The 25,832-nt window shown below is 39.1% G+C and overlaps 2 protein-coding genes across 10 annotated transcripts in view; one reads left to right on the top strand and one right to left on the bottom strand.

The window, feature by feature from the left end:
* Positions 1-8,810, bottom strand: part of R3hdm1 (R3H domain containing 1) — a 153,612-nt gene extending 144,802 nt beyond the window's left edge. For 6 of the 7 annotated variants that reach the window (XM_042683449.1, XM_042683450.1, XM_042683454.1 and 3 more), the window contains exon 1: positions 8,631-8,774. The gene's annotated coding sequence lies outside the window, so the exon portion shown is untranslated. Of the gene's footprint in view, positions 1-8,630 lie in introns of all 7 variants that reach the window. The other variant, XM_042683451.1, reaches the window with a different exon arrangement.
* Positions 8,811-9,243: 433 nt separating this feature from the next.
* Zranb3 (zinc finger RANBP2-type containing 3) overlaps positions 9,244-25,832 on the top strand; it is a 210,834-nt gene continuing 194,245 nt past the window's right edge. The window contains exon 1 of one of the 3 annotated variants that reach the window (XM_042683551.1): positions 9,244-9,479. In XM_042683551.1, the coding sequence (XP_042539485.1) occupies positions 9,448-9,479 (32 nt within the window). In that variant the 5' untranslated portion in view covers positions 9,244-9,447. Of the gene's footprint in view, positions 9,480-9,621; positions 9,704-25,832 lie in introns of those variants that run through there. The other 2 variants (XM_042683549.1, XM_042683550.1) reach the window with 2 other exon arrangements.

Here is a 25,832-nt window from a genome sequence, read left to right as displayed (position 1 = left end):
TCTGGACAAGTGGTTTTCAGAGTGTGCTCTGAGTACCATTTAAGGGTAACCACGTCCAAGGATCCATCAGGTCCCTTACGATTCCTTTCTATTATTTGTGGTAGCTAAATTACCTATTCCTTTCCCTTTCTTTCTCCCCCTCCTTTTCATTCTTGTGCCAAGCAAGGGTTGAACTCAGGGCTTTGTGCTTTCACTTACCTTTTTTGGATCACAACTGGCACTCTATATATATATATGTATGTATGTATATATACATTTTTTTTTTTTGGTCAGTCATGGGGCTTGAACTCTGGGCCTGGGCACTGTCCCTGGGCATTTCAGCTCAAGGCTAGCATTCTATCACTTGTGTCACAGTGCTACCACTTCCAGGTTTTTTCCTGGTAGTTTACTGAAGAGTCTCACAGACTTTCCTGCCCAGGCTGGCTTTGGACCATGATCTCAACCTCCTGAGTAGCTGGGATTACATGCGTAAGCCGGTGTCCGGCTAAGCCACACTTGGAATTCGACATTTTGCTTGTTAATTGGAGATGAAGTCTCATACTTTTCTGCTTGAGATGGCCTCAAATAGAAATCCTCAAATCTCAGCCTCTTAAGTAGCTAGCATTACAGATGTGAGCCACCAATACCTTTGACTCATTAAATATATATTTATTTATTTACTTATTTATTTATTTTTTTGGGTCCGGTAGTGGGGCCTGAACTCTGGGCCTGGGCGCTGTCCCTCAGCTCTTCAGCTCAAGGCTAGCGCTCTACCACTTGAGCCACAGCGCCACTTCCAGCTTTTTTCTTTTTGCTTATGTGGTGCTAAGGAATCGAACCCAGGGCCTCGAGCATACAAGGCAAGCGCTCTACCACTGAGCCACCTTCCCAGCCCCTCATTAAATATTTAAAAAACAATCCCATGGCTATGTGCTGGTGGCTCACACCTGTCATCATAGCTACTCAGGAGGCTGAGATCTGAGAATCATAATTTGAAGCCTGGTCAGGCAAGAAAAGTCTGTGAGACTCTTCAGTTAACCACAAAAAACTGGAAATGGAGCAGTGGTTCAAGCACTAGAGCATTAGCCTTGAACTAAAGAGCTCAGGCCCTGGTGCATGCTCACGCAAGCACTCACAAAATCTGAATACTGTTAAAATGGTAATAAAACCCAAAATGTCTTACGTTATTTAACATACTCCCTTTGAAAATACAAGCTGATTTCTTTGGAGAAATTGCTGTCAATCTTCAACTATATATGGTGGTGGTGGAGGCACTCAAAATAACCAAAATGAAGTTGTAAAAAAGAATAGAGTTGGAAGACTCACACATTCCAGTTACAGGTGTGAATGCAGTGGTTGACACTTACAATTCAAGCTTTTTAAGAGGCAGGGTTCCAGAGGATCATAGTTCTAGGCAAGCCTAGGCAAAAGTTAGTGAGTCCCTATATCAACAAAAATGCTGACTATATATATAGGTAGTGGAAACATGTTTGTAGCACAGGGGAAGGCACTAGAATGAAAGGAGGAAGAGTGAACAAAAACAGTTGTTATATTCAATATACATTATATAAGAATTGGACTACATAATTTTGAAGATTGGGAGGGAAAGTGGGGGAGAAGGAAGAAGTGAAACTGATTAACACATATCCTACTCATAATAAGATTTATGGAATGGTAACTTCTTTGTATAGCTATTTAATAAAGTTTTTTTTAAAGTGCTGGGTACAATGGCATATTCCTGCCGATCAGCTGTGCAGACACAGAAGGATTGTGATCTTAGCTGGTGTATGCCAAAAAGAAAAGGGACAAAGATGTATTGTGCTCTTAATCTGACTTGCTGAATTGAAATCCCTTTGTACAACTACTTAAAAAAGACGTATATGGTGATAAAAAGTTAAAATAAAAATTTGTAAGTAAGAAATACAGGTTTATGGTAATATAGTAATCATAGTATAACTAAACAAATAAAATGTCCCTTTCTTCCAAATTAGTTTGCTGATTTAATGTTATTTTTGTACAAGGGTGTATAATTATTTTTCTTCCTACAGCGAATCAATAAACTGAAAATAATTTTTTGTTAACGCAAGGCCACTTAAAATGTCATTTTAGCAACTAACCAAACTATTGCCAGGCTCTATTTACATGCAGCTGGCCATGTACCAAGTGGTCAAGCAGTTACTTGCTCACCACTTGTAAGGCCTTGGTTTAATCCACTGTATGTATGCCGGGAGTAGGTGACACATCTTTCTAGTTTTTATGAAAGGGGACTAGATAGTGAAAACTCTAAGAGAATAAGACCTGGTATTTAAAGAAAATCAGGTATATAACATGAAAACAGAAAAAATGTCTTGTATATGTTTGGTGTAAAAGTTTTCCACTGTGCTCAGATAACATGTAAAGATGACAGTTAAAAAAAAAAACAAACAGAAATGGCTGGGCACTGATGGCTCATACCTGCAATCCTATCTACTCAGGAGGCTGAGATCTGAGGATCATGGCTCAAGACCAGCTGGGCAAGAAAGTCTTTGAGACTTTTTTTTTTAATTCTGGTCATGGGGCCTGAATTCTGGGCCTGGGCGCTGCCCCTCAGCTCTTCAGCTCAAGGCTAGCACTCTACCACTTGAGCCACAGCGCCACTTCCGGCTTTTTTCTTATGTGGTGCTGAGGAATCGAACCCAGGGCGTCGAGCATGCAAGGCAAGTGCTCTACCACTGAGCCACATTCCCAGCCCTCTTTGAGACTCTTATCTCCAACTAACCAACTGAGACTCAGAGTGGTAGCGTAGCCTTGAGTAAAAAGGACAGCGCCCAGACCCTGAGTTCAAGTCCAATGACTGACAAAAACAAAAACAAAAACTAAAAACAAAAAAAAAAAAAGGAAATTAAGTATATGAAATATATGAACAGAATTTTACAGAGAATGTTTATTCAAAAAATAGGTATCTCAGATAGGGGCTTGGCTCATGTGATATAGCACTAACAATGAATGTGTAAGTTTAAGCCTTAGTACCAGTAAAATACTATTAATAAATACCAGGCATCTCCCTGCCAATACTATAAAAGGTAATAGATTGTTCTTTACTTAACTTTTAAGTTTTTCAACAATTATAGTCATAGGAAATTTCATTTAAGCTATATGTTTTATACATGTAAGAGATTTCTGTACAATTAGCCCACAAGTTATTTCTATGAGTCAAACTAATGTTGGCAGAAACTGAATTACAATACTTTAAAATTCTTAGATCAAACATTATCAAATTATTGTCTGTAGGAAGAAGGGTGAAGAATAAAAATATGTGAATTTTCTCCTTAATTTCTTTTGGAAAAAAGTAATTATAGGGGGCTGTAGATGAAAACAATATTTAATAGGCCAGAGGAGTTAAAAAACATTATGATTTACCTTGAGAAGTGAGCTTACAGGCAGAAAAATTAGTAAGAAAAGTTATAAATCTACAATTCAGAATGTAAAGAGACAACAAAGATAATAGGAAAAGCTAGGCACTGGTGTTTCATATCTGTAATCCTAGTTACGCATGAGGTTGAGATCTGACTATTCCAGTTCCCTGAGACTCTTATTTCCAACTAGCCATCAAAAGGCTGTAAGTGGGGGGCTGGGAAGATGGCTCAGTGGTAGAGTGCTTGCCTTGCATGCATGAGGCCCTGGATTCCTCAGCACCACATAAGCAGAAAAAGCCAGAAGTGGCACTATGGCTCAAGTGGTAGAGTGCTAGCCTTGAGCTGAAGAGCTCAGGGACAGTGCCCAGACCCAGAGTTCAGGCCCACAACCGACAAAAAAAAAAAAAAAAAAGCTGTAAGTGGAGCTGTGGCTCAAGTGGACTGGGCTCAAGCTCAGGGACTGTGCCTACCAGGCCCTGAGTTTAAGCTCCAGGACTAGCACAACAACAACAACAACTAAACAAAAACAAATCATAGAAAAAAATTTAATGTGAGACTAAACACAGGTTAAGAAGCAGGTCATGATTCAATAATTCATCTCTTATTTCAATCCTCAGGCAAAGGCAAATACCATTAAATTTTGGAAGCCAGGAGCTTCTGGTAATCCTAGCTATTCAAGAGGCTGAGATCCAAAGGATCAAAGTTCGAAGTCAACCAAGACAGAAAAAGTCTGTGAGACTCCATCTGCAAAATTACCAACAAAAAGTTGAGCTGAGCAGGGTGCCTGTGGCTCACGCCTGTAATCCTAGCTACTCAGGAGGCTGAGCTCTGAGGATCACGGTTCAAAGCCAGCTTGGGCAGGAAAGTCTGTGAGATTTATCTCCAGTAAACCACTAGAAAACCGGAAGTCTCACTGTAGCTCAAGTGGTAGAGTGCTTGCCTTGAGCTAAAGAGCGCAGGGACAGTGCCCAAGCCCAGAGGTCAAGCCCCATAAGTGACCAAAAAAAAAAAAAGTTGAGCTGGAGGTTTAGCTCAAGTGACTCTACCACTGAGCCAGCTGAGCAGGTACAAGAATTTAAGTTAAACTTCTGTGTGTGTGGGGGTTGGGGTGCGGTGGGTACAGTGGCGGTGGAAATAAGTTAACTTTGGAAATGATACATATTTATAAGCAGGTTATCATCTTACCAGATAAAATAAAATTTGTTTAACTGCATAATCCTTCCTTACTTGGGAATTAAAGTTAACTTGATAAATTTGATTGATTCTTTGTATATTCCCTCATTATCTAGGGATGAAGTGAAAGATGATTTAATATTTTTAAAAGTTTACTATTATACCATGAAAACAAATACTCTTTTCTTTACAATTATCACCACAAGTTTAGTTATTAAAGCTATAACTAGGCTAGGTACCTGTGGCTCACCCTTATAATCCTATAAACTCAGAAGGTTGAGATCTGAGGATCACAGTTTAAAGAAAGCTCAGGCAGAAAAGTCCCTGTGAGATTCTTCTCTCCAATTAAACCACTTAAAAACCAGAAGTGCAGCTGTGGGTAAAAGTGATAAGTGCTAGCCTTGAGCCAAAGAGCTCAGGGACAGCATCCAGGCCGAGTTCAAGCAACAGGACAAAAAAAAAAAAAAAAAGAGCTATAACTGATAAGTTATCCTCATAGTGTGACTATAAAAACAAAGCACTGATTCTGTGGTTTGGTGCCACAAGAATAGTTAGAAAATTTTATCATCATTTGTAACCACACCTCTATGACACATGATTGCTGGTTATATTTATTAACCATGGAGAGTGTTAATAGGAAAATTTTCTACTTCAAACAACAACAATGAAATACATCAACACTTAAAGAGTTTTTTAAGAATGGGAGAAAAAAGTAAATGTACTGATTTTCACAAACTTTCTTTTTTTTGAGGATTAAAACTTAATCTTAACCCAAATGAGTATAACTCAGCATCCTAACATACTAGTTCAAAAGAAAATCTGTTTTATTACTTGGGAAGGGATGATGATCATGCATGCCTTCCAAACACTATTTTGAAAGACAAACTTTCTATTGCTGTCACCAGGTAAAGCCTCCTTAGAAGAGCATCCAATTGTAAGGGCCAATAACTTGACAGGTTCGCCATAACATTATTCATCTCTATTCATTATTCAGCAGAAAGTACAGCCGCATTGAATCTTAGCTAGGTATTACTTCAGAAACACTTCATTTAAATAAAACTATTGGTTTAGCTGTAGAAACTCAAGGACACCTTTATGTGTGAAGCCCAATATAATTTCAAAAGAGCTTGGGAAGTGAAAATGTTGGCATGTTGCTTCATAGAAAAGAAATATTCAAGCCAGGTGCCAGTGGCTCACACCTATAATCTTACTCAGGAGGCTGAGATCGGAGAATTGCAGTTCAAAGCCAGCCAAGAGCAGGAAAGTCCGTGAGACTATAATCTCCAATAAACCACTCAGAAAACCGGAAGTGGTGCAGTGGCTCAAGTGGCAGAGTGCTAGCCTTGAGCTGAAGAACGAGGGACAGCGTTCAGGCCCAGAGTTCAAGCCCCATGACAGACAAAACAATAAAAATAAAATAAAAAATAAAAAAAAATAAAAAAAGAAAAGAAACATTCAAATATTGATAATGATAATTTAAAGTGAGTAACAAACCCAGAGTCTGGTATGTTTTCATGAATTTAAATGACTTAATTTTAATTCTGATTACAGATCTCAATTGTTACTTGCCTATAGCTAGAATCATAATGAATATGAGAGTAACTGTGTAAACTAGATCTTGAAACACATATCAGCTAAATAAAATTTATACGAGATCACAACAGTTTTCCACTACAATATGGATTATACAATTAAATATATTCTAAAAACACCTGCACTATAATTCAAAGACAAAAAGAAATGTTCCATAAGATACTGGACCCTCTGTATCTAATGACTGACTTCCCATGTACATTTTGGGTTAAAATTGGCTAGCTACAAACTCAATTATTTAAGTCACTGTACAAATTAATATTCCCACAGTACTCAATTACAGAACAGTTTTGCAATACTCTGTGCATATGAACTACAAACTTAGGAAAATAAACAATGAAAAAATTTAACATTTAATTGCACAAATTATGTATGCACTATATACAATGCTAGGAGCTTTACATATTTTAGCTCTAATCTTCACAGGTTCATAATCATTAATATCTTCGTTTTAGAGATGAAGAACCTTAACTAAGGTTCTGGTAACAAGATCTATATAGAAGCTTTTAGGTCCACAGCTAATGAGAGTCTTCTATATTTTCATAAACACTTTTTTACATAAAGTACATAAGGTATGAAAGTATTCATTATATAATTTATCAATCATACAGTTTTGGAAAATATACTAGCTCATATATGGTACAGGATCTTCAAGGGATAACTGAAAAAGCACACCCCAAGGCTATGTATTGCATTTTAACACATATCCAAGTTATCTTTCTGGTTCTGTATTTGCATTAGTTAAGAGATGGGAAGTTTAAGCTAGTAGTTTTCTCCTATTATGAAAAAAATGGCCTAACATGTAAAGATCAGATATTTTTTCAGAACCCATTTACTCTAGCAACAAGTAAACCTCATATATAGGCTTCTCTATAGATATGACTACTGCCAACTAAAATCCATTAAATCTCCCACCCAAGAGTAGAGTAGCTCCTTACTGGCAGTTCAGGCCTAGGAAGCTGAGATCTCAAGACTGAGGTTCAACACTAGCCCCGTGGAGTCTAAATAGGCAGCAAAAACGCCGAAATTGGAGGTGTGGCTCAAGAGGTAAAGCACCAACCATGACTGAAAAAAGCTGAGGCTCGGAGTCCAAGCTCCCTAATGCCACAGGATAAAAATGGCAAAAGTAGTATCTGAAAATCGCTTGATCACACAATCTGATGAAGTTTACAAGATAATGCACTGAAAGTTACCCAAATATGCCCACGTTTTTAAAAATGAGATGTGTCCAATTACTGTGAAACTGGTAAGTCTACTACATCGTTCATGAGGCTTACTGCTTCAAATACGATATATACGTGAACATGGAAGTTTGACTTTGCCCTTGTATGTGTGTATGTGTGTGTGTGTGTGTGTGGTGCTGGAACCCCGGGCCTCACACTTGCTGGGGAACACATGAAGACTGATCAGCAACCCCAATCACTCAAATACTCTCGTCATCAATAAAATGCAAGAAGATAAAAGCAACGGGTGCCTCCAAAGTTATGCTGCAAAACTGTAACCTTGGGGACGCTTGCGTGGCTAGTTTACAAAACCTTACGATTTTGCCTTAAACCAATTCACCTTTTACTGAGTGGCTTTTACTATCCCAGGACCATGAGACATGGGGGGGGGGGAGGGCTCACAATCCCAACAACTTAAGACTGAAAACATAATAAATACAGTAGCACTTCCTTGACCCTGAACAAACAACACTCCCCAAACTTTAAACACGAGTTGTTTGTTTGTTTGTTTGTTTTTGGAGAGGGGGAGGGAGGGAGAAGGCAGCCTAAAGCTAAAACGCCTGGGTGAATCTGATCCCCAGGCACCGGGACACCGAGAAGTCATTCAACTTTTTAATTTTCCCATTGTGCCTACAAGCCCCAAACCAGTTGCAAGTCTGGTACCAAACCGGTCGCCAAGTCTTTTTTTTCTCTCTCTCTTTTACAAATTCTCCGGTGCGAGGCCGGGGCGGGGTGGGGGGGGGGGGGGACTGCGGCCATCCAGTGGGTCGGCAGCCGGGGGCACCCGCGCCGGTCACCCGAGAGACGGAGAACCACGCACGCAGGGGCACCCGCTCCGGGCAGGCCTGCTGGCGGGGGGCTGGTTCCCCAAGTCTCTGGGGCTGCAAGAGCAGCTGCAGTGAGCGGCAGCAGCAGCAGCCATAGCAGGGACTCGCGAACCTTTCCCTCTCCGGCTCCGCTAGGCCTCGAGGGGTTTGATGTTCACATGGCCCCCGGGTGGGGGCGGTGGGCTCAAGGTAGCGGCGGCCGCGGCGGCCGCAGTCGCGGGTCCGGCGAGCCCGCCTCTCTCAGAACCCGACCTCTCAGCGGGCTGGCAGCCGCAGGACGGCGGCGGAGACCCAGCCGGAGAGGCAGCTCCTCTCACACACACATCCCTCGGCAGCCTGGCTTCGGCTCCGTTAGCGCTACCGGTTGGCGGGCGGGGGAGGGGAGCGCGGCGCGTTATTCCCGGGGAGCTGAGGGAGGGGGAGGGGAGGGCATCTCTTACCCGCGTTACTGAGGAGGAGGAGGAGGCGGTTGGAGCGCGGTGCGGCGGGGCGACGGCGGGGCTGGGTGGGTGCAAGTGAGAGTCTTACGAAAGGGAATTAACCCCATCACCAGCCCGGACACCGGCTCCAGCGGCAGCCGCGGCGGCAGAATCCCGCCCCTTCCCACCGCGCACTAGTCCCGCCTCTTTGTTCTCTTAGAGAAGAAGCCGACTCCATCATAGGCTGTACATCTGTAGAGTGACATGAGCAACGTCCAATCAGGCTTGAAAGCACTGCTTTCTCTCCACCCATTATCTTCTCCTGGGCCGCGGGAGAGCTAGGCCACCCTCAAGGGAAAAGGAACCAATCTGTGGTAAATGCCCGCCCTTGAAGGACGCAAATAACAACCAATGAGAAAACTAGGAGGACAGCCATTTTGCCCACTTGTAAAAGGACCACCTTTTCCCACGAGTTGGAGCCTGAGGTTGGGGAGTTCCGGGAGTTTTTATTGACTGGAGATATTGGAAAGACATCATTTCTTTAGGGAGCACTTGTACTGCTTTCTACGGGTCAAGGAAAATTTCTGTTCACTGTGAGGAAAAGTGAGGAATATTGCTAAAAGGTCTGAATCGTTTTAGCGGTAACGGGTTCCAAGCTGAACACCTGGTTTCTGAAGCCTCACTGGCGGAGGGCGGGGCGAATGCGCTTTTTGGCCTAAGCGGACTCCACTTCCCAAGGTGCCTTGCTTCCGCGCCTACCGTTTCCGGTTTACTTCCTGTGAGGCATCACGGGAATTGTAGTCTCAAAGAAATATGCTGCCTACTTGGCCAAAGGAAAATGTCTAAATGTTTTGGAGCTAATGGTCGCAAGTGAGTCTTTTTTTCCAATTAAGGGGTGATGGAGGGTCTAGCGGGATGATCAGAAGTTTCTCAGAACTTTCAGATTAGCTTGCTGGGGTTGAACTCTCTTATTTGAGGTTCCCCCCACTTTAACGTCACTTCCGTTCAGGGGCGGACACATCCTAAAACTGTGGCGGGAGCTGGAGATTCTGCAACGGGACCAGGTGTGGTGGTCTAGAGTGGTTTGTCGGGAAGTAGGCAGGTTTTTTTTGTCGTGTTTTGTTTTGCTTTTGGCATGGGAGATAGTAAATTGAGCCAAATTTATATGCATTTTAATACAGAGCGAATATATTGGTAGGGGTTCATTACTAATTCTCTAATGTCATTTTCCATCCCTGGTTTTCAGATCCGAGGTTAATCTCTTTTCGCTCATTATTAAATTGCAGTTATATGTATATATTTGTAAAGGACATATCGAATTACCTTTTGCTGCTACTAGTGAAGTCTGACTATACATTTTCATGTTGAACGAACTCGGAAGTTCGGGGCTAGCTCCTCTGACTTGTACAAACTTTGCAATATAATTTGAAGGAGGAAAGCCATCCTTGGGCTCTGAGTTAATAAGCGTGAACTGGACAACTTCTGTACCCATAAGCTTGGTGCCACTCCCTTATGCCTTTTCTCCTATCATATTTACTGACACTTTATCTTCTAAATCATCTGGCAAATATTTGTGCTAGGCAAGACTTTGAAAGTACAGTAGTACCTAAGAGAAAGTTCCTTGTTGAAAGTAGTGAGGAGAGACTTAGGTAAGCAAAATTAATAGGAAGATTACTTGTTTTATTATTCTCCCCAAATTCAGTCAGATCTTCAATTCCTTTTATCTTTTACCTGTATGTGTGTTTTATTTGGCTTCCATTATTTTTCCTAAGTCATCAGTATTCATCGGTGTTAATGTATGGAGTAGATGAGAAACTTATCTGTAATTTTGCAGTTCTATGATTAGAAGAATCCTTCTATCCTCTCATTCCTTTACTTCCTCCTTTCCTTTCTCCCTCTTTCCCTTTATTTTATGCTTGGATCTGAACCTTATAGTTCATGCACACTAAGCAAGAGCTATATCATGTTTAACTATTACTGCCTGCATTTAATAATATAGTTTTCTATTAATGCTTAGTTTTTTTTATAAGCCCTCCCAGTCAATAAACAAATGATGACTATAATTTTGTTATTCCATCTGAGCCATAAATTAAATTGCAATTAATATATTTTCTCTGCCATAATCTGTAAGTATTGTTTTACTTTTTTTCTTTTGTGCTACAAATGGAATCTAGGACTAAACTACACTCCTAGCCTCAGTGTTGTTTCGTAGTTGAAAACAGTGGGGCTCAGAACAGTTACAATAGACTTTGAGCCCTGAAACTCCTAATCAATGCATTTTGGAGCTGAGATTCAAATCCAGGTCCACCTGATTTTTAACTCCTAATGACTACCATGCTTCTCAAATATTTATAAATCACTCTGTATGTTCCAGATACATACTGAGAAAGAAATATAAAATTCTACTTCCTCTTTTAAGTCACCACTTGTCATGTATAAATTATGTACTCAATTATTTTAAAATATTGGACAGTATTTTTTTTGGGGGGGGGTCCAGTCGTGGGGCCTGAACTCGGCCTGGACCTTTCCCTCAGCTCTTCAGCTCAAGGCTAGGGCTCTACCACTTGAGCCACAGCGCCACTTCCAGCTTTTTTCTTTTTGCTTATGTGGTGCTGAGGAATCGAACCCAGGGCCTCAGGCATGCAAGGCAAGCGCTCTACCACTGTGCCACCTTCCCAGCCCCTTGGACAGTATTTTTTAAAGGTGGATTTAATTCTGTTACTCAGAGATACTGTTGTTTATAGACATCTCTACCTACAAAGAATATACATAATGTTAATGGCATAATATTGCTTTGCTTTTTTATAATTTTTTGAAGCTCAACAATAGGTTATAAATTCATCTAAGTAAATGTGGATATCATTTTTTATTGCCACCTGTATTTCATTATATAGCTTTAATATCAGTTCCCTGCTGCTATCTATTTATGTATTTTTCAATTAAGAATTTTTCTGTTACTGTGGTAAAAACAAATTAATTTTACCATCTTAACCACTCGTAAGTGTGGATATTACCATAATGTTAACTATATCATGTATATCTCTATAGAATCTAGAATGTTTTGTCTTGAAAACTTAAATTTCTAAATTCATTAAAAGCTTCTCTTATCACACAATTGACAGCTATTATTCTAAGAGTTTATCTTACTGTTTGTAAATGAGATTACATAAGGGTTGACTTTTACTATGTTAACTATCACTCAATATAGGTTCATTCATTCTTTAGCATATGATAATATGAATTTTTTCTTCTAGGAAGGAATTCATGGTGTATGTGTGTAAAATAATTTTTCTTATCCACTTACATATTTTGTTTTTACCTTAGTTGTGGTAATACTGCAGTATATATGGGAGTACAATTACCTATTCCAAGTTCTATTTTCAGTTCTCTGGCTACATACCCAGAAATGAGATTGCTGAATCAATTGTTAGTTTTTATAGGTAATGATGTCTTGACTATCCCTTGACTGTACACTTTTTTTTTTTTTGGGTTCAGTCGTGGGGCCTGAACTCTGGGCCTGGGTGCCGTCCATCAGCTCTTCAGCTCAAGGCTAGTGCTCTACCACTTGAGCCACAGTGACTTCCAGCTTTTTTTTTTCTTTTTGCATATGTGGTGCTGAGGAATCGAACCCAGGGCCTCATGCATGCAAGGCAAGTGCTCTACCACTGAGCCACCTTCCCAGCCCCCTGACTGTACACTTTTTGAAGTAGAATCACTTAGCTACCAATTCTCTATTCCTAAATAATTCTTCAGAAAGGATATGCCCTTTGCTAGTAACAGTGTTTGAGAAAACCCATATCCTATCTTTTACTTTATCCAATCCTATTATGAAAAGTAATGGCTCATTAATTTAATTTGTATCTTGTTGAATTCTATTATTAGCATCTTTATATTGCCCATTGGTGTTTAGTCTCTTTTGAGTAGCCTGATAGTATCTATCTATCATTGCCTCATAATAATTTTAAAGAAATTACTTTGTAGCCTGGTGCTGCTGACTCACTGCCTGTAATCCTAGCTACTTAAGAAGATGAGATCTGTAGAGACTTTTATCTGCATTTAAGCACCAGAAAACCCGAAATGTAGCTGTGCCTCAAGTGGTACAGTGCCCTTCTTGAGCAAAAAAGCCAAGCTAGAGTGTGAGACCATGAGTTCAATCCCCAGTACTGACATATACACACAAACAGAACAAATAAACAAGAAATTACTTTGTGTTTATTATTTGTCATATATTTTGAGTCTTTACTCCCCTTTTGGAATTTCAAATTTTGAAATTACTCATGCTCTTTCCTCATAAGATAAAAGTTAAATGATTTTAGTTCTTTAATCTGTGATTTCCTTTTTGGTTTTTATTGATTTGTTTTGGAAATACTATACTTTAAACTCAGGGCCTTATAGGTGCTGAGCAGGTTCTCTACTACTTGAGACACTCCACCAATTTCTATTTTTTGAGGCTCAGAAATAGTTTTCCTATTCCCAACATATGAAAACGTTTTACATATAATTAAAAATGTTCTACATTCCAAAATTGTTTTTACTTTTTTTCTGATATTAAGAACAGTATAGGGTTGGGGATGTGGCTTAACGGTAAGCCACATCCCCAGCCCTATACGATTCTTTGCCTAGCATACATGAAGACCTGGGTTCAATCCCTCAGTACCACATAAACAAAAAGCTGGAAGTGGTGGTGTGGCTCGAGTGGTAGAGTGCTAGCCTTGAGCAAGAGAAGCTCAGGAACAGCGCCCAGGCCCAGAATTCAAGCACCATGACCAACCAAACAACAACAAAAAAAACCAGTGTAAGAATGCATTTTATTACAAGAAACTGTGTTGAAAATGAACTTTACAACTTGTGAGGAGGAGGGAGGGGATGGTAGGGGCAAAACAAAGGAGGAGATAACAATGCTCCATAGGAAATGTACTCATTACCTTACTCATGTAACTGTAACCCCGCTGTACACTATTTTTACAATAAAAAACATATTAAAAAATGCATTTTATATGAGGTGCTGGTAATTGACACCTCTCAAATGCTAGGCCAATTCTCTATCACTAAGCTATTAGCTCAGCTTATATATTTTTTTCTTTTCTTTTCCATTTGGTGTGTCTGTGTGCATGTGCGTGTGTAAATAGGAGTGCCTGCCCAGGGCTGAAACTGGGGCTTGAACTCAGGGCTTTCCCTTAGCTTTTTTGTTCAAGGTTAGAGCTCTACCACTTGAGCCACATCTTCATTTCTAGCTTTTTGGTGGCTAACTGAAGATAAGAGATTCATGGATTTTCCTGCTCAGGCTGGTTTCAAGTCTTTTTTTTTTTTGTTAGTCTGGAGGCTTGAACTCAGGGCCTGGGCACTGTCCCTGAGCTTCTTTTGCTCAAGGCCAGCACTCTACCATTTGAGCCACAGCACCACTGTTTATGTGGTTCTGAGGAATGGAACCCAGGGCTTCATGCATGCTAGGAAGCACTCTACCATTAAGCCACTATTTCCAACCCTGGTTTTAAATCTTGATCTTCAGGTCTCAGCCTTCTGAATAGCTAGGATTACAGGCATGGAACGCCGTGCCCAGCTGTTCCATCTTTTCTTGGACTTTTAGTATACCCATTGTCTTGAGTTCTGTAACTTTATGTCTTGAATGTAATACACTAAGTATTATATTAAGTATTCCAGTTGAACCTGATGATTTCTGAATCCTTTTGTTTAACTTTACTAGTAGTATTTTAATCGAATAGTACTAAACAGCCTTTTCTAAGTGCTTTGAAATTCATCATGTTCCAAATCTTAGCCCATATATATCTGTAAATTTGTTTTTCTACTCTGTATTCTCCTTCTCACTTGTTTATTTGGTCCAAAAATACTTACTGAGGAGAAGTATTGGATAATCAGAAGGATGGATCCATTCCTTGTGCCATCTACCTTGGGAAGATTAGTTGACTCTCTGTGTTTCATTTTCCATATATTTAAAATTGAGATAATACAAACTGATAAAGTTGTCCTATCTCAGAGGCTTTTGTGATTATTTAAATGACTTAATATATATGTAAAACACTTGAAATAATGCTTAGCACATAATAAGCATCTTGCTCCTTATTGATACTCTTTTTTTCTGTTCATCTGGTACATGACTTGCTAGACTGGTGTAGGAAAGAGAGAAACAGTCTTTGTTTCTTGACTTTATTAATGCATTTCAATAAGAAAGGCTCTATGTAGAGACAAAAATTCAAATGAGTAAAACAGTTTGTCAGTTATAATTAAGGAAACCACCAGATTTTAAGGAAATGTGAGGGAGTATAGTTGAGATGTTACAGGGTTTTAGATGAGTATGATGTTAACTTGGGATAGGTGATAACAGTGAGATTAGGAAAATTGGAATAGTTTTGAGATATATTTAAAGAATAATGAATAATAAATAGACTCAATTTGGTGATTTAGGGGCGAAGTTTAGAATGAAAGCCAGGTTTCCAGTTTGGGATTTGTTGTTTGTGGGGGTTGAACCAGTATTTCAGGTTTTAGCCCTTGAACACTGGAGTCAGGCCTCTAGACCACCTATCTATTTTTGGTTTTTTTGGGTCCGGTCGTGGGGCCTGAACTCTGGGCTTGGGTGCTGTCCCTCAGCTCTTCAGCTCAAGGCTAGCGCTCTACCACTTGAGCCACAGCGACTTCCGGCTTTTTTTTCTTTTTGCTTATGTGGTGCTGAGGAATCGAACCCAGGGCCTCATGCATGCAAGGCAAGCACTCTACCACTGAGCCACCTTCCCAGCCCAACCTATCTATTTTTTGTTGTATGGTGCTAGGGCTTGAATTCAGGGCTTGGGCACTGTCCTTGAGCTTCTTTTGCTCATTCTACCACTTGAGCCAGTGTCACTTCTATTTTTTTTTTTTGGTAGCTTATTGGAAATAAGAGTCTTAGTACTTTAAGGCCTTGGCTTACTTTGAACTCCTTTCCTGAGATCTCTGCTTCTTGAATAGCTAGGATTACAGACATGAGTACCTTCACTTGGCTTTTGAGATTAGGTCTAATTATAACTATGTGGCCTTAGACCTCCTTAGTAGCTGTGATTATACTTGGAATATCACCTTCCCAGCTCAGGTCCCTCAGTTTGAGTGATTTGCATGATTTCACTTTTTACTAAAACTCTTGGCAGGGAGCTTGGTGGAGAAATCAGGATTTTGGTTTTGAACATTTAGCTGTAAATGTCTATGAGGCATCCAAATATTAAGTAGGTAATTATAGTAATCTGAAGACAAGAGATGGTATATTTTCTATACTATTGTTGGTAGCATTCTAAAAGATTATCCTTGAGCTGGGAATGTGGCTTAGTGATAGAATGCTTGTCTAGTATGCATGAATTTCTGGGTTTGATTCTGCAGTACCACATACACTGAAAAAGCTGGATGTAGGGCTGTGGCTCAAGTGATAGAGTGCTAGCCTTGAGCAAAAGAAGCTCAGGGACAGTGCCCAGGCCCTGAGTTCAAGCCCCAGGACTGGCAAAAATTAAAAAAAAAGAGATTATTCTTGCTCCTCACGTCATTCTTTTAATCTCCACAAGGTAGTTCTTGTAAAACAGCAATTTGATTAATCTCTAGGAATGGCTAAATATAGTCCAAACCACAAAGGAGCACATTTTTAACCTGGCCTGTGCTTCCTTCTTTAGCACTTATGATAAGCATCTTACTCTTATCTTAGGCTATAATAAAGTGGTTTGGATTTTCTAAAATGTTTGCCTTCTCAGATACAGCTGCAATCTTCTAAGAATATTTTTATCTTGGTTTTCAACCTGCAAATCTTACGCTTTCTTTACAATTAAGCTTAACAGATCTATGAGGGAGTTAAATAAGGTATACTATGTATCAAACATTTATTTTAAGTGAAGGCTTTGTTGATTGCTTTTTCACCTTACGGAATGAACAATTTTTCACTTTTATCATAAAACTCATATCGTGTTGTATTATTTATATACAGCTCTCATTTTTCTCTTTGATCGGGATGGACGTGAAGCTACACTGGCACAAACTCATCTTTATGTATTTAATACCTGCTGCAACATCTGGAACATAATTGGTATTCTGTAAATATTTGTTGAATGAGTGTTTTGAGAGGCAGTGTTATACAGTTGCAGAAATTCAGACTTAATTCTCATCAGTATGAATTCTAGGTTTAAGATCATCACCAGTCATTGTTAATCCTTCTGCAAATTATTTGATATCTTAAAAGCTCAATTTTCTTATCTTTAATCTCATAACAATACTTAGTAAGTTGTTTGGAGAGTTATGAGATTTTTTTTGGAATTTACTTATGTGATTCCTCACAGAAAGAGGTCACCCAATGAGTAAGTTATTTTTATCATCCTGAAAACATTTGTTTGTGAAATAAAAGATTCTAGTATCCTTGCTTTTAAAGTAATTGAATATTAGACATGACAGTTTAAAAGCCCCATGACAAGTGAGTTAGAAAATGTTACGTAATGCTTTATTTGTTGAAATTGATATATTATTATTTTATGGTATTCAATTTTACTGATAAAACATGATTTTAATTTATGAAATTTAATTTGTGGTTTACTGATAATCTCTAGCTATATCAAGTATAAACATTGAAATAGAATATTTGCTGTTATATAAGTATATACTGTTATATAAGTATAAAGTATGTGAAAATATAAGCTAAATTCCCAACTCTCTCAAATTTGCTGTGTTTCTGTAGCATGACATAAGAATTGGAGTAGATTAGTAGATCTCTTCATTGACTATCTTTTCAACTTCCTTGACTACCATTTCAACCATCCAACTGGTTGTTTTCTTTGTGAGTCTTCTTGTATCCATGTACACTACAGAAGGGTATCTGATAGACCTTCAAAAATGTAGAAATTGGTGACTTATTCAGGCCAAATTTGTGTTTTTAATAAGGAACTTTGAGCTGTTTGTTTTTTTATATGATTATTTCTGCATTAACCACTTAACCCCGGGTAAACATAGTTATTGAGGTTACTTGCTTTTGGCCCTTCTCTCCTACCTTTGTCCAACTGCTTCCTGTTAGTAGTATGTGAATGGGTCACCCAGGATGTCCTTCAGATACTATTTACATTTACTAGTATATGTATGTAGCCAAATTGCCATAGAGATTGATACAGTTATGTTGACAATTTTTTATGACTAGGATACTTAAAGACCCAAACTTAAGTCTTACTTCTGTTACTATATAATCTTGGAATTTTACCTTTCTGGATCTCATCATCCCAAACTTTGAGTATCTATTGTGTTTGTTAAGACAAAATTTGTTACTGTTGTTTGTCCTCTTTTTTTTTTTTTTTTTTTTTTTGAGTCCGGTCATGGGGCCTGAACTCTGGGCCTGGGCGCTGTCCCTCAGCTCTTCAGCTCAAGGCTAGCGCTCTACCACTTGAGCCACAGCGCCACTGCCGGCTTTTTTTCTTTTCTCTGCTTATGTGGTGCTGAGGAATCGAACCCAGGGCCTCATGCATGCAAGGCAAGAGCTCTACCACTGAGCCACCTTCCCAGCCCCTGTCCTCTTTTTTTTTTTAAAGTTTCTCATATATAACTGAGGTTATTATTGATTGATTGATTGATTGTCTTGCTATGTAAACCCATATAGCCTCAAATTTACTCTGAAACCCAAACTGGCTTCAAATTCATGATTGTCCTACTTCATTCTCCTTAGTTCTGGAGTTATAAGCATGCACACCACCATGCCAGGCTTGAGATTATTTTCAACTCACAGGTAATTGAAAGAAAGAGAAAGAGCAACAGAAAGAGCCTGTATATTGTCTATTTTCTCTCCATAGGTAAAAACTATACTACAGTGTTATGTTTAGTACATTGAATAGCATGATAGATTTCCATCCATAGATATCCCGCATATTGCCTTATCTTTCCCCCTCTTTGTGGTACTACTGGGGTTTGAAGTCAGGACCTAGAGCTTGTTAAGCTGGTGCTATTTCATTTGCACTACACCTCCAAAGCCTTGCCTTACCTTGCCTTGTCTTGCCCCTGCCCCTTCCCCTCCCCTCCCCACTTCCTCTCTCCCCCTCTTTCTCTCTCCTTCCTCCCTCCCTCCCTCCCTACCTCCCTCCCTTTCTTCCTTCCTTCCCTCCCGCTTTCCTTCCATACTTCTTTTTTTGGCTGGTTATTTTGGAAATGAGTCTAGAAAACTTTTCTGCCTGGGCTGGTTTCAATCCACAGTCTTCAGATCTGTCTCCTAAATAGTTTAGTATCCAAGCTTGAGCCACCTTCATGTTGCTTCAAATTGTTTTTTAATAGCCACCACCTCAATCTTTGGGACTTATAAACCTTTCCTATTTCTGCGATTTGTCTATTGTTTAGAGCTGGATATGGTTGGTCAAACCTATAATCTCATCACTAAAGCCTGAGGCAGAGGATTCTGAGTTGTTCACCAAACAGAGCTACATAGCAAGATCCTGTCTCAAAATGCATAAATTTAATGTTTATTCTAGTTCACAATTTATTTGCATTTATTCTGCGGAAAAAAAAATCCAACCAATTATTAGAAAAACAAGTCAAAGTATATTGTTTCCCTGACTAGTCATTTGCTTATTATTTCCACAGATCTGGTAGTATATTTTAACAGTATCTGATTTACCTCCACATAATTCCATTAACTTAAGAGTCATTGAATTCCAATCAAATTTATTTTATGTCCAATTCATTACATAAACAATTATCTCAAAAGGTTATAAATCACAAACTTCCTTTCTGAAATGTTAACAGAATTATTTGGAAGTTACATTCTACTGAATTTTACTGGACTGCATTTCCCAAATGAGTAGTTGTTTTGATAATTTTATTATTACACATATTAAAATTAAATATTGCTAGTTCTGAGGCAAGTAATCAATTCAGGTTATTTCCTCTATAAAAAGAAGACTCCTCAGCCAGGCGCCAGTGGCTTACGCCTGTAATCCTAGCTACTCAGGTGGCTGAGATTTGAGGATCGCGGTACAAAGCCAGCCTGGGCAGGAAAGTCCATAAGACTCCTATCTCTAATTAATCACTAGAAAACAAAGTGAGGCTGTGGCTCAACTGGCAGAGCCGCTTGTCTTGAGCTAAAGAGCCCAGGGACAGTGCCCCAGCCCAGAGTTCAAGCCCTACAACCACCACCACCACCACCAACAACAACAACCACCTTTTTCTAGCCCCTTTGCTCTCTTCATTTGTCCACTCCTCTGTCTTTGATCCCAGTGACATTTGTACTTTGATACCCTGTAAATTTAAAACATTAGTATATGTTTAATAAAATCTTTTTGCTAAGTTGCTAAAATATTCTCCAGTGTTTATGATTGAACAGGATATATGTTTAACATTTTCTTTGTAGTTTAAAAAGAAGACTAAACCTGAACCTTCTGTTATTAGTGTAATGTCGATTACAACTGATTTTTTGTAGCAGTTGAACTTACATAGTTAAACTTATTGGAGATACTTCTTTTCTTAATTATATTATGTTGTACAAATGAGTTACCATTCAACAATGTGAACGCAATACATCTTGATTGATGTCACCCTTTCATCATTCTCCCCAGTTTCTTCCAACCCAAACGCTTCCCTCAAATTTCCTAATTTCATAGGGTATAATCTAGATATTATGACTATGTTTGCCCCAATTTCTTCTCTTCATCCACCCTCCTTTCCTTGACTTCCCCTCCAAACCTTTCAAGTGCCAGCTTCCTGATATTGATTTATGTTGGACTGTGAAAATTCATTTAAGTTCTTTCCTGCAAATACCATACTTTGGTTAATAGATTTTGTGCACATTTGTATACAACTTCATAGTGTTTACTTATACATTTAAAAATTAGTTCTAACTTTCAGTATGAGAGAAAACAGACATACTTTGTGCCTGTGGAGCTTGCTTACTTCACTTAACAGTTTTTTCCAGGTCCATCCAGTTCTTTGCAAATGATGTAATATCATTTTTCCTAATAGATCAATAAAATTCCATTGTGTATATATTCCACATTTCTTCATGTGTCTATTGGCCACTTTTACTCTTTCTGAGAAGTCATTGTTTAGCTCATTTGCTCATGCATTAATTTGATTGTTGATTTTTTTTTTTTTTTTGTCATGTGGCTTGAACTCTGTCTGGGCTTGGATGCTGTCCCTCAGCTCTTCAGCTTCAGGCTATAGCTCTACCACTTGAGCCACAGTGCTTCTGGTTTTCTGGTGGCTTATTGGAAATAGGAGCCTCACAGACTTTCCTGCCCACGCTGGCTTTGAACTGTGATCCTCAGATCTCAGCCTCCTGAGTAGCTAGAATTACAGATGTGAGCCATTGGCACCCACAGCATTGATTCTTTAAAGGTTTAATTTCTTGAGTTCTTTGTGTACTGTGGATAGCACACCACTGTCAGATATATAGCTAGCTGGTAAAGATCTCCCATTCTGTAGGCTATCTTTTTAGCTTGTTAACTATGCCCTTTGCAGAAACTTCTTGGATGCAGTCCCACTTGTTAATTATTTCTTTGAGTTTTCTGAGCTCCTGTAACTTTACTCACAAGGATTCTGCCTTTGGAAATATGCTGTAATGTTTCTCCTACTCCTTCCTGTAGTAGTTTCATGGTTTTAGGTCTTACACTGAGGTTTTTTAAAAATCTGTTTTCAATTGCTATTAGTACCAGGTGACAGCGACCCAGTTTTAGTGTTCTGCATGTAGATATTCAGTTTTCCCAACACCACTTGTCAAAGATACTGCCTTTTTTTTTTTTATCCTATGTTTTAGGTGGCTATAGGTCTGTGGATTTATTTCTAGGACTCCTCTTCTGTTCTTTCAGTCCTCAGACATGTTTTTGTGCCAAGCTATTTACACTACTATAGCTCTGTACAAAGCTAGAAATCTGGAATTGTGATAACTCCTGCCCTGCTTTTGTTTTTGCCCAGGATTGTTTTTGTGTTTTTGTGGTTCCATATGAATTTTTGGATCCTTTTCTATGTTTCAGAGAAGTATGACATTAGTATTACGGTGGATATGACATTGAGTTTGTAGATAGTCTTAGGCAGCATTGCAGTTTTCACAATATTAATTCTTCCAATCCAGGGAACATGGAAGACCTTTATACTTATAATTCTAATGTCTTGTTCAGTTTCTTTCTTGAAAAAATTATAGTTTTCATCATAGAAGTTCTTCACTTCCTTGGTTAGATTGATTCCTAAGGTTTTTTTTTTTTAATTTTTCTTTCTCTCTCTTTTTTTTTTTTTTTTTGAGACTTTTGCAAATAGAGTTGCTTTCCTAATTTCACTCTTGATCTTTTCATTGTTGGCCTACAGAAAAGCTACTGATATTGTCAAAGTTATATATCCACTATTACTTTGTCAAAGTTATTTATCAGCTCTAGGAGCTTGTCTGGGGGGGGGGGGGGGTGATCTCTAACATCTTATACATATAGAATTGTATCATCTACAAATAGGGATAGTTTTACTTCTTCCTTTTCAATTTGGATCCCCTTTATGTCTTTTTCGTGTTGTAGGAATTACAGGACTATATTGAAAAGTAGTGAAGAAAGTGGACATCTTTATCTTGCTCTGGATTGCAGAGGAAATTGTTTTAGTTCTTCACCATTTAGTATGATGTTAGATGTAGGTTTGTATATACTTTTTTTTTTGTCTGTCGTGGGGCTTGAACTCTGGGCCTGGGCGCTGTCCCTCAGCTCTTCAGCTCAAGGTGAGCGCTCTACCACTTGAGCTACAGCGCCACTTCCGGTTTTCTGGTGGTTTATTGGAGATAGGAGTCTCACGGTCTCTCCTGCCCTTGCTGGCTTTGAACCGCGATCCTCAGATCTCAGCCTCCTGAGTAGCTAGGATTACAGGCGTGAGCCACCAGCGCCCGGCTGTATATATTTCTTATTTACCATTATTTTACACTGTAGATAGTAGTATAAATGAGAAAACACTTTAAAATGATTTTTTCTTAGGAAAACCATTTATATTCCATTAATTAGAATTAATTACAACTGGGACAGTGTGAGGGAAGGGGTGACATTGTCCAAAAAGAAATGTATTCTTTATGAGACTTATATAACTGTAACTTCTCTGTACATTACCTTTATAATAACAATAAAATTTTTTTAAAATTAATTACAGCTTTTTTTTTTTTTCATTATTAAAGTTTGAACCAAGGGCTTGTGCTTGCTGGGTAGGTGCCCTGACACATGAGCCACCTTGCCAATCTTTTTCCTGTAGGTTGTTTTCTGGCATAGGGTCTCCCATTATCTTACTGGGCAAGCCTAGCTGTGATCCTTCTATGTGTGCTTTTCTGTGTGCCTAGAATAACACATGTGCATCACTGGGATCAGCAGTTGTGCTTCACCCATCCTTAGGATGAGATATGCACACTGCTCTATCCAGAGATTAGTTGAGATGGAATTTTGAGAAATTTTTGCCAAGAGTGGCCTCAACATCAGTCTCCCAGTGTCTGTCTCATAAGTAGCTAGATTAAAGACTTGAACCACCTAGCTAATTAGAGCATTTCTTACATAGTTTATATATCCACGTCATATATATGACTGATATGAGTGATACCGTACTTTGAAATTAAACTGAAACTTACATTTATTTTTAGGGTTAGTCATTCTACATCCTTGCTGGTTTGTTTTTTGTTGTTTTTTGCTTTTTTTTTTTTTTTTGGCTGTTTCTGGTTTGAACTCACTTGATCCATGCCTCTAGTCCATGTACATTCAGAGATGCAGTCTCTTAGACAAGGCCATTCCTGCTGGAGCTGGCCCTGAACCAGTAATTTTCAAATCTCAGCCTTTTAAGTAACTAGAATTATAAGCATTGGGCACTGGTGTTGGGCTTGCATTTAAAAAATCTTATTTGTGAGTCTATTAAAACTTTCTTTAGAGAACTTTAACTTCATTGTTAGGTTTTTTTTGTTTTGTTTTGTTTTACCAGTCTTGGGACTTGACTCAGGCCCTGGACACTGTCCCTGAGCTTTTTTGCCCAAGGCTCCACTTCCTGGTTTTTAGGTGATTAATTGGAGATAAGAATCTCATGGCCTTTCTTGCCCAGGATGGCTTCCAACCCTGATCTTCAGATTTTAGCCTCCTGTGTTGCTAGGATTACAGGTGTGAGCTACTAGCACCTGACTTAAAATATTTTTTTTAAGGTTTTTTTTTTTTTTTTCTTATTTAATAGTATTGGGGATTTAACTAAGGGCCTTGTCCTTAGCATGTGTTCTACCATTTGAAGCATGCCTCCAGCCCTTAGATCTCAACCTTATATTTCTCTTATTCTTTTTTGGGGGGAGGGGGTGGGTACCGTCGTGGGGCCTGAACTCTGGGCCTGGGTGCTGTCCCTCAGCTCTTCAGCTCAAGGCTAGCGCTCTACCACTTGAGCCACAGCGCCACTTCCGGCTTTTTTTCTTTTTGCTTATGTGGTGCTGAGGAATCAAACCCAGGGCCTCAGGCAGGCAAGGCAAGCGCTCTACCACTGAGCCACCTTCCCAGCCTCTTCTCTTATTCTTATATGTACTCCATCAACAAACTCTATTAGATTCACCTTTGATATGGTTCCTGGATCTATAATTTCTTTGTTGGGATGCTTTTGCAATGTCATAAATGTTTACTATTTCCACACTTTCTCCTTTTGGACCATGAATGCTCTATTGTTCACTAAGCTTCTTGTGGGTGTGCTATTAAGAGGGTACTAAAAAATGCTCACTTACTGGTATTTATGATGAACTATGATGAACTTATTCAGACAGATCTCAGCCATAAATTATTTTTAAATCTACTTGCATACTGAAAAGAGGGCTTTGTTGACTAAATTCTCTGGGCACATTTATCCCTTTCCTATTGGTAGCCTAAACCTCTGCAGTATGTGCTTTTCGGTAAAATTTTCAGTGAAGGTAGAAATATTCTGCATGTTCAGTGTTTAAAATGGGATTCAGTAGCTGTTTGTAGCTACCAGGGACTGGAAACATGGCTATTGTGACTAGAAAACTAAAACTTTAGATTGATTGATTTTTTTTTCCTTTTCATTTCTTTTCTCCCTTTTTTCTTTTCTTTCTTTTTTGGTCAATTGTCCCTGAGCCTCTTTGTGCACAAGGATAGTGCTCTACCACTTGAGCCACAGTGCCACTTCAGTTTTTCAGTGGTTACTTGGATAAGAGTCTCACTGGGACTTTTCTGTACAGGCTGGCTTCAAACTGTGATCCTCAGATCTCAGCTTCCTGAGTAGCTAGGATTACAGGTGTGAACCACCAGTGCCTGGTTGAGTGATTGAGCTCAGGACTTCACACCCTTGCTGAGCTGTTTTGCGTACCATTGGTGCTGTACCACTGGAGCCGTGCCCGAGTTCCTACATTACAGAACTATACCTTTTATTTTTTTGAGGTGGGACAGTACTGGGATTTGAACTAGGGACTCGAAGCTTATTAGGCTGTTGCTGTACAACTTGAGCCACACTTTCAACTTTATTATTTATTTCTGAGACGTGCTCTTGCTGTATAGTCCAGGCTGGTCTCAAAATTATTGTGTAGCCTATGGTGGACTTGAATTGGCTATGCTTCTTTCCTTCTTTGTTAATGCTGAGAGTATATGTATGTGCCATTATGCCCAGATACAAAATTAATTAACCAATTATGATGAATTAATGTTAATTATTTGCTAATTCTGGGGCTTGTACTCAGGACCTCATTCTCGCTCTTACTTGTTGGTTGACACTGTACCACTTATGCCATGCCTCCACTTTAGCTTTTTGTTGGTTATTTGGAAATAAAAGTCTTTAGGCTTTGTCTGTCTGGGCTGTTTCAAGCTAGATCTCAGTTTCCTGACTAGCTAGCATTATAGGTTGAGCCACTGGAACCTGGCAACCAACAATTTTTAATTTAATTTTAACTGGATTTAGACAGCCACATGTGGCTAATGATATTAATTTAGCCTTTTTGTTTAAGTAGAATTTAAAACTTAATAAGGTCATAAGTAATGTGAATCTTACTTGTCTCAATAGCTTTATCATGTACTGTTCTGTCCTTTGGTCTTTCTGCCTCTTGAAAACATTAAGCCTTTTCTCAAATCAGGACTGTTAGCCTGATGTTCTCTGCAGAAGTGCTTTTCTTTTTATCTTGAATGGCTTTTTACGTCCAGAAGTCACCTTCTAAGAAAGGTCTGTCGTGGTCAGCCTATCTCATGTGGCAGCCCCTTCATAAGGTCCTTATAACATTTGTGCTGTTACAATTATTCATCACGTTTATTTGTTTTCAGTATT

Source organism: Dipodomys spectabilis, unplaced genomic scaffold, assembly GCF_019054845.1.
Source record: "Dipodomys spectabilis isolate Male_0828 unplaced genomic scaffold, ASM1905484v1 ptg000081l, whole genome shotgun sequence".
In the NCBI taxonomy this organism is placed as follows: domain Eukaryota; kingdom Metazoa; phylum Chordata; class Mammalia; order Rodentia; family Heteromyidae; genus Dipodomys; species Dipodomys spectabilis.
This window is presented reverse-complemented; position numbering and strand designations above follow the sequence as displayed.